The 18,203-nt window shown below is 29.9% G+C and overlaps 2 protein-coding genes and 1 long non-coding RNA gene across 3 annotated transcripts; 1 reads left to right on the top strand and 2 right to left on the bottom strand.

The window, feature by feature from the left end:
- The first annotated feature begins 3,225 nt into the window (after positions 1 to 3,225).
- LOC115721135 (uncharacterized) lies at positions 3,226 to 7,689 on the top strand. Its single transcript, XM_030650387.2, has 2 exons — positions 3,226 to 3,536; positions 5,510 to 7,689. The coding sequence occupies exon 2, from the start codon at positions 5,529 to 5,531 to the stop codon at positions 7,518 to 7,520; it is 1,992 nt and encodes a 663-aa protein (XP_030506247.2). The 5' UTR covers positions 3,226 to 3,536; positions 5,510 to 5,528; the 3' UTR covers positions 7,521 to 7,689.
- Positions 7,690 to 8,001: 312 nt separating this feature from the next.
- On the bottom strand, positions 8,002 to 12,132 carry LOC133032957 (4-diphosphocytidyl-2-C-methyl-D-erythritol kinase, chloroplastic-like). Its single transcript, XM_061107443.1, has 11 exons — positions 11,749 to 12,132; positions 11,505 to 11,600; positions 11,352 to 11,420; positions 11,172 to 11,276; positions 11,025 to 11,081; positions 10,727 to 10,927; positions 10,122 to 10,214; positions 9,943 to 10,042; positions 9,487 to 9,586; positions 8,820 to 8,905; positions 8,002 to 8,255 (listed from the first exon to the last, which is right to left on the bottom strand). The coding sequence occupies exons 1-11, from the start codon at positions 11,923 to 11,925 to the stop codon at positions 8,143 to 8,145; spliced, it is 1,197 nt and encodes a 398-aa protein (XP_060963426.1). The 5' UTR covers positions 11,926 to 12,132; the 3' UTR covers positions 8,002 to 8,142.
- LOC133032958 (uncharacterized) lies at positions 8,952 to 9,371 on the bottom strand. Its single transcript, XR_009685484.1, has 2 exons — positions 9,124 to 9,371; positions 8,952 to 9,019 (listed from the first exon to the last, which is right to left on the bottom strand). It is a non-coding gene; the product is annotated as an uncharacterized LOC133032958 (long non-coding RNA).
- Positions 12,133 to 18,203: the final 6,071 nt, after the last annotated feature.

The following is an 18,203-nucleotide window of genomic DNA, read 5'->3' as shown; positions in this document are numbered from 1 at the left end:
CCATCTCTATCTCTTTGTCATTATTTTTACTAAAAATATATATAGGATTAGTCATGCTCTTTCTATGTGTTACTATTTAGTAAAAATAATATTGATGTTTAGTTTTATATTTAATCTTTTATTGCATTATTGCTTGATGTATAATGTCATTTCTAGGTTCTACATAAGATTAAATTATTTCTTTTATTTTTAAGAACTTGTATACTCAAAATATAATGAACTTTAATGTTACATCATTTGTGTCAACTTAGTGAATCAAAGGTACAAAATAGCTAAACAAGCATATGGATGATTCTTGAAGCCTTTCTCTCTTTTATTATTGATTACACCTTTATTTGCTTTCCTTTAATATTTATTACCAAAACAAAAATCCTCAAACTCTTTTGGTTACCTATTTGTTACTTTTTATTAACCTTTTGTGTTTATTTTTCTACTAACGCTTTTGTCCATAATCACCTCCTTGTGGAATCGACCGCCCGATCTATAATACAACCACCGCTAGTGGAAGTCACATTTGGGCGTTAAACACAGACCAACACGAGTGTTTCCAGTATGTTTTGTTCTCACTCGCATGCTTCTTGAGAAAACTTCCCAGGAAGTCACCCATCCTGAAATTACTCCAGGTCAAGCACGTTTAACCGTGGAGCTCTTTCATAATGGACTATCGAAAAATAAGATGCACCTTAATGATATAAGTAGTACCAATCAATCCATTTAAGCCCTCTACAACTATGTAGTCCCATACCTACACAATCTCAGAATCAACACACATGACCTTCCCCAGGCGATGTGGGATTGTACAGCTCCCGGTCTTTCCCCTTCGGACCACGAGACTCTGACTGTCATATTTCTTGTTGATGGAACTTGCTGGGCATTATCCACATCTTCATCGGGTTGTTCTTTAGATTTTTTGGTAAGAACCATTTTTTCAGTGAAAAACTTCAAGATCTTGAGTTCAGCTCTCAATGAAAGTACCAAAATGTTAACTGGATTTTTAGCCAACTGATGCGGAGGTGGTTGAAGTCTGATTCTTATAGTAATATCTCGATATTTTTGTGGGTTTATAACTACTGTTGAGCTTCTTGCAAGATTTGAATATTTTAATTAGTCACAGACGATGAGGGTCCCCCTTCCCCAAGAGTGTGGTATGACCGTTAACCTCCTCTGGGGGTAGTAACTAATACTTTGGGGTGACACCCCTGAGACCCATATTCGTGAAGGGGGTGACAGTCGCCACTCGGGGTGTTACTCCCGAGACCCCTTCACTTGATTTTTGACGTTGTGGGTAGCCTTGGCATCATGAAGATGTGCCATATCTGCCATGTCTTATGTAGGAGAACAAATTTCTTGAACCATGAGGATGTAGGGGTTTAGGTGTACACCCCTAGACCAACCCCATCACCTTTTGAGTAGATCGTTATATTTGAGGTAGGCGTAATAGTATATACCTCCTAGACTGGTTTGACTTCCTTAGTATATGGTGATCGTTTATTTCCTAGTCCACCTTCCCCCTAAGGGTAGTCACCTTGCTTGAGCTAGGGGAAAAGATGACCGTCAGACTTCTCTTCCAACAGTTATGACCAACGGTCAGTAGTCACCTTGCTTAAGCTAGGGGAAAGGTGACCGTCAGAGTTCTCTTCCAACAGTCATGACCATTGGTCAGTAGTCACCTTGCTTAAACTAGGGGAAAATGTGACCGTCAGATTTCTCTTCCAATGGTCATGACCTTGTTATGATTAACGGACACTCCAACAGTCATAATTTTACATATTCTTCATCAATCCAGCCCGATATCTTCGTGCCACATGTCTTTATTCTTAGCACGTCACTGTCGTTAAAATTTAGGTAAACAAGATGCAAAAGAACTCTCCCATTATTAAGTACACCTTAAATTTTTAAATAAATTTTTATTCTTTTTTGAAATGACTAAAATAGAAAATTTAAAATTATTTTACTTTTTAGAATTAGTTATTTTTAATAAATACAATTAACTTTAGGTAGTTAAAATTAGGTATTTTCAAACCTAAAAGAGAGAAATTTTTATCAATGGAACAAAATAGAAATGAAAATTTTACCATCATTTTCATATTTTATGTGTAGAAGAGTGTGTACATGAATTTATATATATTAGGTTGATATTACGTACAATGCATGTATAATTAATTTTTCTTTAATTAGGTTTAATTAAGTGATGTTAAGTATAATACATGTATGTTCAATTTTTTTTAAAATATTAATATTTAAAAATTTTTAATTAGCTATTGCGGCTACATTAGTGTGCTCTTTAGATGTAATTATATATATATATATACATATTTTATATGTACAATAAAAGAATGAATTTTATTGTTATGCGTATTTTATATTGATCTCTCTCTATATATAAGAATTATATTAGAAAATATTTTGACAAAATTTGAGTTTGATTAGAGAATTAATTACTTTCAAAATACATCTTATATATTATGTCCAAACATATATTTTAAAACAATAATGAGAGTAATAGATATATTTTTATAATTTGTAATTAGGAAAGTGTAGTTATAATAAAGTGTACAAATTATTAAAAACATATATATATATCATTAATTAATTTTTTTAACAATATTATTAATCATTTTTAAAATAAAAATATTTGTCGTGAAATTAAGATTTAAATATATATTTTATATATAAATGTAATTTTTATAATTAAATATATATAATAAAATCAAATTTTTTATATAAAATATTTTCGTAACTTGTTATTTTTAAATATATATAATAATATTATAAAATTAATAAAAAATATTCTATTAAGTAATTAGAATATTTTGTTAAAGTTAATGTAGAAAATTTAAAAACACTGTTAAATTAAAAATTATGTTACATTTTATATAAAATAGATAAGTGATGTTATTAATATGTAAATAAATTCATATGTAACCTTTATGTTTCTCTCAATTGTCTTATTTTTTTTTTTTATTAATTTTCTTTTGTTTTTCTTGAACATCTCTGATGTGTCATGTTTGGTTTTTATAATTATAAGATGGTCTTTTCTGAAAAACTATCGAAATAAGACATAATTGTGTAATAAGATAAGTTGCTTTTATAAAAAAAGTAAATAAATAAATAAATTTTTTAAAAATAAAACAGGGTGAAATTATATTATTTTGGGTGTAAAATAAGTAGCCTTTTAAATTATTATGACAATAAGACTAAAACTTCGGTAATAGTGTAGTAATTAGGAGGTGAAAAAAGAAAAAGTGTAACGGTTAAAAAAATTTGGACAAAATTCATATAATAATATAAAATTAAGAAAATAATAGTGTAAGAAAAGAGAAACAAGTCTACGAGGCAATCTACTAACCTTCCGTTAATACAATTTTTGGTTTTTATGTGTCTTTCTCTCTCCTCTTCTCTTTCTCAAAACCCTAATTCTATCGTTCCGATTCCGTTTCAGCCTCGAACATACATCTTTCTCTCTCCTTTCTTCCAACGATTCACATTTCACTGCGATTCTTCCTCTAATCACTGCTCTACCTCTGCATTTACAGGTTGGTTTCTCTCTTCCTCTCTTTTTCTGATCGCCAATATCGTTTTATGTTTGGATGAATTGCTCTATAACTTACATTTGCATGGTGGCTTTGTCATATGGTGAAATTGTCAATCTTACTTGTTCTTCCGTCAATTGAGGGTTCAAATTCGAACTCGAATTGCTTCGGCCGGTTTGCGTTTTTTTTTTAAATGGGTGGGTTGGGGGATAGGTTCGGTGTATTTGAATTGAATCATTTGGGGAATTGGTCTTTCGTGGCTGTGAAAATGGGATTCTTGGATCTTCGAGCTGAGTGTTCGACCTGTGATCCGCTGCTCTTCTGTCATAGTTCTTCGCTTTTCGACGATGTGGGTTTTGTTAGATGATTGTTGAAGGATTCGCTGTGAATGTGGGGATTTGAGGTTTTCGAAATTGGATGTGATGCATGACTAGTGGTTAGCTTGTTCGTGGCAGTATTGGAATGGACTGTGAGAATGTGACAGATTATTTCACTGGAAATGAACTTTGGCAGTATTAGTCTATTTGATAGAAGAAAGCTGCGAAATCGTGATTCTGTGAAAAGGAAACGTTCTGTAGTTCTATAGTTGTATTTATGGGAAGAGCTTGATCTCTGTTTCGAATAAGCAGTTGGTTGTGTATGCAATGGGTGCTTGTCTCGCTCTTCATTTAAGGACATGAAAACCTTAGACTGATAGCATATGGGTTGTGTTTTTGGCCTCAAGGTTTTGATTGGGTGTTGATTTTCATTTTTATCTTCAAGTTTTCCACTATTTATGGAAAAGTTACTTGAAGGTCTTTGAACGCTGGTTTCAAATTTATTATCTTTTGTTATTTTTTCGTTTTATTTTGCTTTGTGGAGCAAATGCCAGTATCTTATATGCTGAATCAACTTTGAAATGGAAGAGCTGATACATGTACAAAATCAAAGGTTGTTAGCAAGCTGAATTTTCCTGTGAACCTGTGCTGTACTTTGTTGAGACTGAAAAATATTGTTGGAAAGATTCTTATTTACAAATTTTATAGCTAGTCTAGGTCAATGTCATCATAGCCAGAAGAATACATGGATTTTTGAGCTGGGTTTTATAGCTACGTATGAGTTTTGCTATTTGTTATGTATTTTATTTGCCATTTAGATCGCAGAAATGGTATTCTGTGACCTTTTCTTTGTAGTTGGAGGAGCAGGGTAGTAGGAGACTGGTCAATGTCCTATTGCTCCAGGATTGTTGTTACTGTTTGGATCTAGTTTTTTTTTTTGGTGTATCCCTTTTAATGCCCTTCTATTCATTCTTTAAATTTTTATTTAGTATTCTTACTGATTGCACTCTTTGCCTTGTTTTACTTGCTCACACTTGCGTACCTTGTTAAAACACTAACCGGGATGTTAGTTCTTATTGTGTTGTTGAGGTTCATATCTAGGTCTAAGTCGGTATCATCATATAACTGTTACAATACTTAATGGATACATTGGCATTATTTTGGTTAGTAGAACGCAAACAAGGATTTTAAGTGCTTTTATATGGGTTCAAGGATGAGAACATACTCTGGCCTAAATATATTTGAATGATCTCAACGCATTCCGTGTGCCTATGGATTTTTGTCTGCATTTATATTTGTACAAGGGGCAGCCATTTTCTTTTTCCTTGATATAGGGGAGGCTTTCTTCTGCAATATTGCATAATCTATTACTTCAAATAATTTATGTTATAATCCTATTTGGTTTTTGTTTCATTCTTCCTTATTATTTGGAAGAATAGGTCCTTTATTTTAATATGCCTACCCAGAAGTTATTTGTTTAACCCTTGCTTTTTTTAATAAGCCATTTTCATGCTAGTACACGTAGTTTTGTTCTTTCATGATAATGATATTCAACTTTGCATTAGGTGGTATGTTGTTGATTTAATAAAGTACATCCCCTGGTCTAATTTCTATTTGATAGTGATCTAATTTAATGAAAAAACGTGTTTTTAACTGCAGGAACATATTGTTTTTCAAGATGTCTCCGGCATCAAGATCTAAAGCAAAAGACAAAAAGGCCAGCAAGGAATCTCAGAAGGCTTCCACAAAGCCTTCGGTACCTACTAGTTCTGGTAGTAGTATCCCAGCAAGTGCATACAATCCGATTTTGGGAACATTTCACACCCTTGAGGTGTTACCAACATCTCCTGTGACATCTCTCCAGACAAATGGTCGTTTCCGAAACATAGATGAGTCAGATGATCATTCAGGCAGCTCTGTTGTAGCTGGATTTGAGTATGATTCTGTCTCCAACAATGGCAGCTGGTCTGGTGAATCAGAAGATCACAAAGATAAGGCATCTAATCTTTCTGGTCGGCAGGATATAATACCAGGAGCCGACAATGACAAACGAGAAAAAATACGTCAGAAGAATGAGAAAAAGCATCAGCGTCAAAAGGAGAGGAGAGCTCTGGAATTGCATGAGCGATGCAGTGGCTATCTTATGTCAAGAAAGCTTGAAGCACTGGCTCAACAACTTGTGGCAATGGGATTTTCACAAGAACGCGCAACAATGGCTTTAATGCTGAATGAAGGTAGAGTAGAAGAATCAGTTAACTGGCTTTTTGAAGGTGGCGAAGAAGCTGACAAGTTCAGGGGTCAAAACCTTGGTGGGAGTAATTTGAAAATTGACATATCAGATGAGCTTGCTCGGATTGCAGATATGGAGACGAGGTACAAGTGCTCCAAACAGGAGGTTGAAAGAGCTATTGTTGCTTGTGAAGGTGATCTTGAGAAGGCTGCAGAGAGCTTAAGAGTATCAAAGCAAGACCCACCTTCTGCACCACCTAAGCCTGAAGAAACTGGTGATCCTCCAACCATCATTAATGGCAAGCTTTCACATGCACTTAGTCAGAATTTAAGACTTCAAGCAAAATCTATTCCTCCACAAACATTACAACAAAGAAAAGATGAAAAAGATTTTAACTACACCAAGCAAACAGTTACAGTGTCAGAGCCAGTGGGTAAACATTTGCAACCTCTAAAAAGAGTCAATCCTAAGTTGGATTGGGCAAAATCTCAACAGCCAGCATTACCAGCTGATAAAAGGTGGCCAAATGCAGCATCAAATCCTTCTGTATCATATACATTAGCATCACCCTTGCAGGTGTCTTCTTTACCAGCAAAAGCTGAAACCCGTTATGCAACTGTTGGAAATGATGTAAAAAACCTACATACAGGGGCAGTCAGGGAACCTGTAATTATGATGCAGCGTCCTCAGTCCCTTAATATGAAGCAAGTTCAAGCTAGTATGAGTTCTTCACTTCCTGGTACAGCTGCTAGTTGGTATCCTACTAGTAATGTAGAAGTTACGAGGCCCAGTGGATTTTTGCCACAAATTCCTACTAGCACTGGAAGCCTCAGCCAGAACATACTTAGCTCAAGTCAGATGTACCAATATCAGTATCAACAACAACAACAACAGCAACAACATCAACAATTTCAACACCAGCAACAACTACAACAACTTGTTACAGGCAGTGGTCCAGGGGATTCTCCTGGAACTAGCAGAGGGAATGGTTTGTGGAGTAGCAGATCAGGTACTTCCCCAACTCTAGCTGCGGCTTCTTCCCTTGGACTTTTTTCTGGGTGGGGTTCAGCTGGCTCTTCGGGAGCATCTTCTCCAGTAGACTGGAGTACTAGTAGCTCAATGCTGCAGTTAGACTACACCAACATAGATTGGACACTGGATCGAAATATGCCCTCAACTAGGCCGAATGGGTTATCAATTGCCTCATACATGAGCAATGGCAACATCTATGAGCCGAATGCTTCTGGGTTGGCAGCTTCTCAGCCTGCGATGAGACCGGCTTCCTCTAATGTGAATGGTGTTTCCATGGCAGGACGGCAGGATGGTGGAGTTGCAAGTTCTGAAACATCAGCCACAGGTTCTCGAGACTGGACATCGCCATTTGAAGGGGAAGATCTTTTTAGCTTACCCAGACAGTTTGTTTCTTCTCCTTCTCTTTAAGCAAGTAATTCAATGAATAAATAAGAAAATGAGAGGGAAAAAAAGAAAAAAAAAAAAAAGACCCCAGAAATGTGCGTGGATTTGGTGTTTGGTTCTTATGATGCTGCAATGTTGATTGTTGGTCCATACATACCTTCAGTGAAAAAAGCATCTAAAATCCTTTGCTTCATCTCTCTTTCACGTTCATTTTCATCATTAAGAAAAGGAAAAAAAAAAAAAAAGCCGTCGAAAATCAAAGATTAATAAATTTAATATTAACAATACAAAAAATGATAATTCATCTATTTCAAAATCACACTGCTTTCTGTCTAATAAATGAGGATAAAAAGTAATCGAAATGAAATTGCCATTTGCTGAAAATGATCAGACCTACAATCTCTTTCGAAATAGTACATTCATACATTGGTTCTCGAAATTGGGTTCATGTTCTTGAATCTTGTCTAATAAAATAATATGGAGAAGAAAATCAGATTATGTTGACTTTCTTAGAAAAAGTTAATGTTATAAATCATTCTATTTATTTTATTTTTTATTCATTCCATTATTACATAGCAGAAACCTAACGAATCATACAATATGGTCATTTTACTACACACATTAGTATTATTATGATTCATTCTTATTAGTCGACAGAGGAGGAAAAATTACGAGAGAAATCATCTGAAGGGCTACAAGCGCTAGCTGAAGCAGGTTCTTTGTACCATTCATTTGCTTCTCGAGTCAGAAAGTTGGCCTCTGCGTATAACAAAACAACTTTATACATCTTCATTTTTTAGTTATTTTTTTTTTTAATTTTTTTTTTTTGAGGGAAATAAAAATCAGTAGCCAGAGAAATTAAATTAACAGTTGACTTGCATATCTCTAATTGTTCTCTTCTAATTCTCAGTGGCTTCACTATGGGAAAAATAACCATGAGACTGAATGGTCTTTGAAAATCATAGAAGATTATAACCAGTCTGGTCTTGCAAATAACACATGACTACCATCAATATAACCTTAATTCATTTTCAATTGGGGTTATAAAAAATCCTAAAACAAGAATCTCTTAACTTGGTATTTCCAACTTTGATATTTCATAATTTGGATAAGTACTCGAAATTAGTACTCAGGAGCTCTTTAATTTTTCACTTTGCAGTGTGTAAGACAAAATAATATACTATAGCACTTTCAACGACGGCCTTCCTTATGAGAGGTTAGATCACTAAAATTACTAAAGATAGCCATGACAAAATATCCACATTCATTTGGTAGATTTCCACAACTAGAAAAAAAACGAGGTAAAAAGCTTAGAAGACTAACCTGACAAAAATACATCCTTGTAGTCCTCATCATCATATATAAATTGAGGTGGATCTGGGGAACCGACCCCGACAATGGTGCTTCCACTGATGAGAAAATGTAAAATTCTTGTGACAGATGATACAATGAAACTACATAACAAGTCCCTCATTCATAAAATTCATTGATGCAAGCATCTTGATGTAGATTATTTATGAACCCTTATATACAGAAGGACTTGCAATCAATATCATCAGATGATTTTTTTTGTTTGTTTCTATAGTTACATGGTTACTAACTAAATCTTCTCTTAAGAAATCTAAACCTTATTGCTCGATTTTATCAGAAATATTTGAAATTTCCAGATGCTAACTGCACGATTTAATTATAAGCTTAGTAGGAAAATGATCATCCGGTAAGAAAAATTATAAGCTTAGTATGGCCAAATGGTCAGGTCAGGAGAAGTCAATTTCTTACTTACCCGGTTTTGGATACCCAAAGAGCCAGATGTTCCTATTGACTTTACTTTCTAATAAAATTCATATTGTGAAATGCAGTTTAAACATCCCTTATTTATACCATCTGAACTCATATACAGTTTAAAATCCATAGCTCAAAATTTCCACATTGAGCATATGAACATATGAGCAACATAAAGCCATAAGAGCTAGAAATCCAGTATTTATACCTCCCAGACATAAAAACAGCATCATATTGTCCACGACTAGCTGCAATTATACGCTGTTTCAATCTCTTAAGGGATGGAAGAACTTCAAAGGCAGGAGGTTCTGCAAATAAAAATATCATTAGACATGTAAAGAAACAAGGAATACTTCTAAGAATGCACATCGAAGTTGGAAACTTGTTGAGAGAGACTCATTAACACCAACGCCCTTTTGGAAAAGCAATACTGGCATACAAACCCAGTACAAACTCAAGTTAGAGTAAAAAAGAATCTAAGCAGTAAAACTAAAATATTTCCTTGACCTCCAATGTGTGTTGAGATATTTAAAACATGAAGCTTCGACAATCAGGTACATAAAATATTCAAATATTCATGACCATCCAAATATTCATAGCAGCATATCCTGTAATAGGTTTATTGCAGTGTAGTATCACAAATGAAAAGGGAATATTTACTTACCTAAGTCATTGATGCAGACATCTTGACTTATTCCATCACTTGAGATCTTGTGGAGCAATTGTAAAGGATCACTATTACTGGTTTTATCCAACCGAAAACGCTGCAATACACAAAAAAGTTGCCATTAAAATGTAACAAAAGAAAACGATGAAATATTCACCATGTTAAAAGAGCATTACCTTATAAACTTCGGCTGTTGAACATGCTTCTGGGGGCTTTATGAGAACCATGGGAATGTTTAATGGTACAGGTGGTAGAATATCCTGAACAACCTGGACAACCAAAGAACATTTTATAGCAGAATTCATCACAATTACTAGACCTCTATGCGAACTCCTTTATTTAGATTAGACAAGCATACATAGGTAAACAAATAAAAAACATAATGTCAGATTCAAACTCATAGACTGTATACTGTGTTCCCTCATTTTGACTGGTTCTGAAAGCCGACGCAACTTCTCAAATATGAGAAAAAAGAGCCGAGAGAAAAGTACAATAGGGCTTTCCATTTAATAAAAAAGACAGTAGCCAAATTATGGATTTTTTTTTTGAAACTGGCTGCTTGCTTTACACTACAATATTTGAGCATGAAACTATGGCAATTGGTACCCAACAGGGATTCAAATTATGGAAACTTTAGCAGATTCATCTTTGGCAATCACAGAAACTAACTTATGAAAGCACAGGTGCAGAAAAAGGATTAATAGATTTTCAAATGAATATTGAGTTGTAAAAGAATTATAATATCTTTGTTTGAACAACATACAGTAAGATAAAGACCTACCTCACCTCGACCTGTACAATAGGCTGCCCCTTGGGAGAAAAAGAAAGGAACATCTGAACCAATCTCACTTGACCATTCTTGCAATTCCTTTTCAGTAACAAGACAATCATTGAACTGATTTGCTGCCCATAGGGCTGTTGCAGCATTGCTGCTCCCACCACCTAGCCCTGCTCCAGTGGGCACTTTCTTGTCAAGATGAATCTGCCAACATGTTAAATGACACAAGGTATCATCAATCAATGGCAGCTTTCTTTAAAAACAAAACACAAGACATAAAACTGTTTTAGGGGTCTCTTACCCAAAAGTATTTGTTTGTACCAGTTTTCTTTCGGTAAAGATTAAGGGCCTTGATAATCTGTACAAAAGAAAAAAAGTCCTCTTATGAGTGATTAAAAACATCATCATGCAACAAATAAAAAGCAGCAAAGGAACATTCATCCCTTACCAAATTTCTATCATCAAGTGGTACCCCAGAGGCATTCGTTGACAAAGAATCTTTCTTTGTTGAAGGAGACAAAGAGAACTTAAGCACATCTCCAAGACTTATCACCTAAAATTTCAACCAAATAATCACATATGTTTCATATATTTTCCAACAACTTGAACAAATTTAAGTAAAACTTACGTGAAAGAGGGATGCCAAATCATGATACCCATCTTCCCTTTTGCTAGTTATTCTCAAGAAAACATTAATCTGCATTCATGATGAGACATCAAAGAACTGCTGAAATTAGCATAAATCAAGAAACCCATTTACTAAAAACAAACAATGACAAACCTTGCAAGGTGAGAAAAGAGTGAGCCTAGAAAGAGGCGCTTCCTTGCCCACTACATCAGCCAATTTGTTTATCCTTTCATCAGCATCATAAACTATCTACAACCACCAAACTAATAATTAAAAAAAGGATACAAATTTATACACAAAAGGTAATAAATGATCAAAAAGAATAATCTTTACAAGATAAAGACTGAAAATTTTGAAGTCAAAAGGGTGAGAAGGAATGGGAGATTCCAAAACAAACCTCAACTTGTCTTCTTTCAGAAACCACAATTTTGAGAGATGAAGGCCTCGAAATTCTAGATTTCGAACCAAAAAAACAAAACCCATTTGAGTTTAAGGAAGAGAGACCTCTGTTCCTAAAAGGATTGGGAGAAAGATTAAAAACGTTGTTGTGGCAGAGAATATGAGAGGAAGCCATTTTAGTTGTGGAGAGGTAAGTATGAACTAACTAACTATCAAACTGTGAAAAAATGGTGCATTTGAAGACTTAAGATTCAGCGGGACTTGGGATTCAGTGGGCAGACAGAATCAATCTCGAAGCTATTCTTCTTCATTCATTCATTCATTGATGTGGTTTGGTTGAAGGATGACTCTCTCAAGAAAACAGCGCAGGTTGTTATATTCCAAGAGAATTTAAAACTATAATATAAATAATAAAAACAACAACAACAACATTTTACGGAAAAATGGTTTTTTTTTCTTTTTTAAAAAATAAAATAAAAATACAAACAATTATTATTTTTTTTATCTCATTTTTTTAGCAACCAACAATTCTTCTTTTATATTGCCAAAAAAAAAAAAAAAAAATTCTTTTAAAATATAAAATTTATATTATATTTGACATAAAAAATAATTTTATAATATATTTATATTAATTTTTAATACTTTAATATACAATTACAAAACTTAAATACTTATTGTTGATACTAAAATATCTCTCTTATATCTCTTATGTTAAAGGGATAATTTAAACAAAAAAACACAAAAACAATAAAAAAAAAAAATACAAAAATACAGTTTGTACGGAGTTTTAAATATTTTTATAGTTTTGTAAATTTTACTTACATAAAATAGTAAATACTATTTTTTGGTATATTTTTATGTTGCACTCTTGTTATTTTGTTGTTGATTTTTTATTTGTTTATTATTTTTTTTATATTGTTTTGTTATTATTTTCTTGTTACTTTCATGTAATTTTATTATTGTTTTCTTGTATTTTTATAAAATACCGTAAAAATGTAAAAAAAAACTTTGAATGTAAAAATATAAAAAATTTATAAAAATTTGTGTTTTATGTAATTATGTGTATTAACAGTGGCTATCTAACAAAAATTGTTGGTTTAACAATTTTTTTTTTCGTTAAAGTTAACAGTTAAAACTAACACCGTTAAATTAATTAATTAATTATTATTTTTTTAAAAAAATAGTTTTAAATATCTGAATTTAATTTATTTATTAAAATATAACATAAATAATTATTTAAAAGTATCAACAAAATTAGATAATTAGACGTTAATTTAATTAATTAATCATACTTTATAACAAATTTATTGGTTATATTGTTCAAAATATCTAAATTTATTTACTTATTTTATTATTTCATAAAGTAGTTAGACATAATTTTATAAATAAATTTTAAATTAGATTAAATTTTATATATTTTAAAAGTATAATTGTATTGTATTAGATTTAATTTTTTTTTATTATTATTTAAATTAATAATTAGGTTTGCATAATACTAATACCTAGTACAGTAGAACCTCTATCTAAAAATACACTTGGAACCAAGTAAATTGTATTCTAATTGAGAGGTTATAACTAAATAGAGTTACACTAGAAAAAAAAAAATAAAAAAACCAAAAAATATCAATGTAATAATAATAAAAATAAATAATCATTAATACTATATCATAATAGAAAAATTTTAGAGTAAATATAATTTTATACATGTATTATAATTTAAAATAAAATTATTAATATTACATAAATAAATTTACAAAATACATGTATATATTTTATTAAGATGTAATTATTCTTATATAGAGGTATACTTTGTTAATACGAGACTTAGATTATGTATAACTAATTACAATTTAGAGGTTATTCTTATTTATAATTAGCCCAAATTAGAACTTTTTTTTTTTTACTAATTTTTTTTTTTTTTTTGTCGAGAAACTTTATTTAAATAATAAAAGTAAAACATAACAAATATGAGGGATAAAAGGTATTCTAGGGGAAGGTCGCTTATCTTATCCTCAATGTAAATTAAGAAAAAAAATCAGTGATTAGGTTTAATTTTGAAATTTAGTAATTGTTTTTTAAGAGTTTTAAGAGTTTTGAAATTTAAAGTATTATATATTCTTTTTTACAGTTAACTGTCACTGTAGACTATTTATGAGTATACTCTTGTACATGTATCACGTTTATATTAGTACACCTTATATTATTTCAAATTTTATTTTAAAATTAAATAAAATTATAATTTTTATATTTTTTTAAATAATAATAATAATAATAGGTATATTAATATAAACATGTCACGTATACAAGAGTGTACACATATTTAGCCAAGAAGGATAAGTGTCAGTGGAATAATAGTTGAGAGGGCTTAACCGCAAAAAAAAAAAAACTATTTTTTAAAATACTATTAGTGATTGCTTCAACACTATTTAGTCATATAAGAGTACTCCCAACTAGGGGCGGAACCACATACACCCCAAAAAGGCCCTAAGCATATATATATATATAAATATATATATAATCATATTAAAATATATAAAAGGGTAAATACCATTTTGGACCCTCTGTTTTACAAAAGTTACCAATTGGACCCTGTGTTTTGTTAAATGACAAAATGGACCCTGTATTTTCTAAAATAGTACAAATAGGACACTGAATTGATTTTTTGTCAAAATAAAGTTAAATTATAATCCGATCTAAAAGTGCTATGACAAAACTGTTTACATTTTTTGTATCTGTTCGTATTAAGCATTGTCTTAAAGTTGGTTGTATTAAAAAAAAAGTTGTCAAAAATTAAGCTCAGGGTCATATTTTTACTATTTTAGAAAATACAGGGTCCATTTTGTCATTTAACAAAACACGGGGTCCAATCTGTAACTTTTGCAAAACACAGGGTCTAAAATGGTATTTACCCTATATAAAATGATATAAATGCATGATTTTTGATAATATATATATTTTTAATATGTATATTAATGTATGTCCTACAATTATATACAATAAAATAATAATTGTATTATTATTATTATTTTACTATAATTAATTTAACTTGTTTTAATTTAAAAATACATTTAGTAAATTATTTATTTAATAATAGTAAAAATAACTAATTATATTATTCTCAATATGATTTTTTTTTTCCTTAAGAAATTACATATCCTTATTAATTTTGATAATATTAAATTGAACCTCGTCAAATTTTAAAATACCACTCGTATTTTATTTTAAATTTAATTATTTAATTATGTTTTAAAATATTGTGTAAAATATTTATAAAATTTAAAAATAATAATATTTTCTACAATTGACACACATCCTTAAAATGTACTTTAGTTATCGAAATTTAAATTTATTATACATTACGCTATTCGATATTGGCCCGCCCAACTATTTAGTTCTGGGTCTGCCCCTGCTCCCAACCCAACAATTTCTCTACTCTATTATTTAAAATACATTATTAAAAATCTACTTTCTCTATTTTATAACACACTTTTACATTACATCATATATCAACTTCATTAAAATATATCACCAAAATCTCACTTTTTTTTAAAATTTTAATATATTTTATTTATTTTAAATATATAATATTAATATATACACATATCTCCATATAAAAATAATTATTAAAATCTAAAATAATTAATAAAATATGTTTAGAACAATAAATATTATTTTATAAATGTTAAACATAAATAGTAAATTCTAAAGAAATTTTAAAATAAAGAAAAAATTTAAAACATCTATTGTAATATGTTTCTAGTATGGTTCTTTAAATATTTTAAAACTCTTTATTTTTATTTTAGAGAAAGTGTTAGAGTATCTACAATGGTACACCATTTTACTAAATTGGTGTGAAATCTTTACACCATTTTACTCCAATGACATACCAAATTATGCACCAAATCGGTGTGCACCAAATTCTACATTATTAATAGTGTTGGATTTTGAATCTACACCAATTTGGTGTACACTTTTTTTTTTTTTTGCATTCTAACTCTTATTTAATTTTATTTTAAACTATAATCTTACATTTTAGACCTCAAGTTTGAATTTATCATAAAAATAATAATTAATTTAAAATACTAACATGTTTGCAAATACAAAATAAATAAAAAATACTAATACTAATAAAATAAAAACAACATAACACTAAATTATAAAACTAAAAATAATAACATTAAATAAAATCCTTTCAAAAAAAAAACATTAAATAAAATAATAATTTAATAGTTAAATTGATCACTTGTGAATCTTGACTATATGGACTTTAAATATTTTGAGAATCATGGTATTTTTGATATGTTTGATATTATTGGTAATCTCTTTTTTGTATAATCATTTTTGGATCGTTTAAAAATGGTTGTATATATTAGGATCAGCTATAAAACTTCAATAAGATTTTTTTAAAAAAATATTTAGTGTTTAATTAATTTAATAAATATTTATTTTACTAAATTATTTTAAGATTTTAAATTCTTATTAGTAGCCATGATATAACTTTTACTAATTATTTTGTTAAACTAGCTATTTTTGGTTTTAATGTAAAAAATATAAAATATGAGATCATTCAAGTAAAATATATTTATTTGGTAGAGTATTTAATATGATATTTGATGTGAAAATTATTGAAGTTGTTGTACCAAAAATTAAAAATTTTTACACTAAATTAGTGTAGATTCCACACTAAATTAGTGTAACCATTAAGGTGAAGTGATCCTTTTATAAACAATATTATTGTAGGGGATATTTGACACTAAATTTGTATCAAATTGGATCATGTCACTTTATTTTCATGAGGAGAATCTACATTCTTTTTTTTTTTTATACTTTCTGAGTAGAGAATCTACCTATTCTTTGACAAAGCTTAATTTGCACAACTCATATATCAAACCAACAGAGCAACCTAATTCGTAATCAAAATTTATATAGAATTCTCTATAAAAACCACCAGCTAAATATTTACAAAAATTCTATTATAACTTAAGTATTATTACCGCTAAAAATTAAATTTAGGTATTTATTTACAATCAAGAGTTAAACTTAGATATTTACACTGCAAATTACTCTTTTATTATTATTATCTAAAAAAAAAAAAAAAAAAGATTTTTTCAAAAACGATGAAAAGTATTACGGTAATTAGATTAAAATTATAATTAACAATAAATTTTGAATATTATTATATATATATTTTTTTTTTATAAATAACACTTAAATTAAATATTTTTTAATAAAAAATAATTTTATTTATTAAATTACATCCACACAAACAAAACTAAGTATACATTATATACCTAAAGTATTAATATATCTATCAATATATTAATTAAAAACTCATATCTTCATAAAAAAAAATTAAAAACTCATATCTCTATAAACTTAATAAAAAATGAAAAAACACTAGCTTACCAAAATTCTATAATAAAATTAAGATTTATTAACTTAGTGTAATATAAACATCACAAATTATTCACATAAATAATATGACAAAAACACACACAAATTTTTTTTAGACAAAAGTTAACAACAACACACCTCATTTAAGAGGCTGCAACTTTTTCTTTTTTCCACACAAAATTAATGATTTTTGGCAACCTAACTATCTACGGAAAAAGGGTAGTAGGCCCTATACTAACATTGCATATATAATTATTTTCAGAAAAACATTGCATGCATATATAATTGTTAGCAAAGAAAAAAAAACATTACATGTATATAATTATTTTATTAAATTGACCTTTTCCCAAGCATACGACTATTTTATAATGTTTGAGTATCTTTTATCAATTCTATCTCTACTCTCATCGTTTCTTTTATCCATTTTTTTCTTTTGGCATTTAAAAAAGAGAGATTCGAACTTCAAATCTTGTATTATCTAAACTTTTATTTAGATTAGGCAATCTTTTTTTTCTCTTTGATAAAAGAGTTAGTGATTTTACAATAGACCCTCCTAAAAAGGATGTACTGATGCACCCTTTACTTATTTCGGCATTCCGAATAATTTTTTTTTAGTCTAATTTTTTCTCATAGTCATATACGTTATAGTTATTTAAAATATCCTATTAAATTTTGAGAAATTTAGAATAATTTACAATATAAAAAATAATATTCAAATAATCTATTTTACACGCGATAAAATAAAATCGGACTCAATACACAAACAGAATCAAACTTGTATATAATGTACCATTCATGAAAACTCAAATCAGTTAGTTTGAGAGAAATTTACCTTGGTGTTATTAGCGAAGAAGAAGCAAAGGATGGCCGACACTTGCAGTGTGCAAGACTGTCACAATAGTGGTCGACAAAGGTAGGTGAATCTTCAATTTTCTAGGGTTAGGGTTTGTTGGGCTTGGCCCATGACTAAAGTGGAAGAGAAAAAATTGGTGGATTTGCCAAATGAGAAAGAATGGAATTATAATTCCACCAAATGAAAAATGAAAAAGCAATTCAGTT

This window comes from Cannabis sativa, unplaced genomic scaffold (assembly GCF_029168945.1).
Source record: "Cannabis sativa cultivar Pink pepper isolate KNU-18-1 unplaced genomic scaffold, ASM2916894v1 Contig1, whole genome shotgun sequence".
In the NCBI taxonomy this organism is placed as follows: Eukaryota; Viridiplantae; Streptophyta; class Magnoliopsida; order Rosales; family Cannabaceae; genus Cannabis; species Cannabis sativa.
The sequence above is the reverse complement of the archived record's forward strand: the minus strand, read 5'-3'. Positions and strand labels throughout refer to the sequence as shown.

Bases quoted from the DNA above. Each gene is read 5' to 3' on its own strand.
- LOC115721135 (XM_030650387.2), top strand. From the start codon at position 5,529: ATGTCTCCGGCATCAAGATCTAAAGCAAAAGACAAAAAGGCCAGCAAG.
- LOC133032957 (XM_061107443.1), bottom strand. From the start codon at position 11,925: ATGGCTTCCTCTCATATTCTCTGCCACAACAACGTTTTTAATCTTTCT. The intron at 11,601-11,748 runs GTTTGTTTTGGA...TGGTGGTTGTAG, and splicing joins CTGAAAGAAGACAAGTTGAG to ATAGTTTATGATGCTGATGA. The intron at 10,043-10,121 runs GTAATGCTCTTT...TGTGTATTGCAG, and splicing joins CAACAGCCGAAGTTTATAAG to CGTTTTCGGTTGGATAAAAC.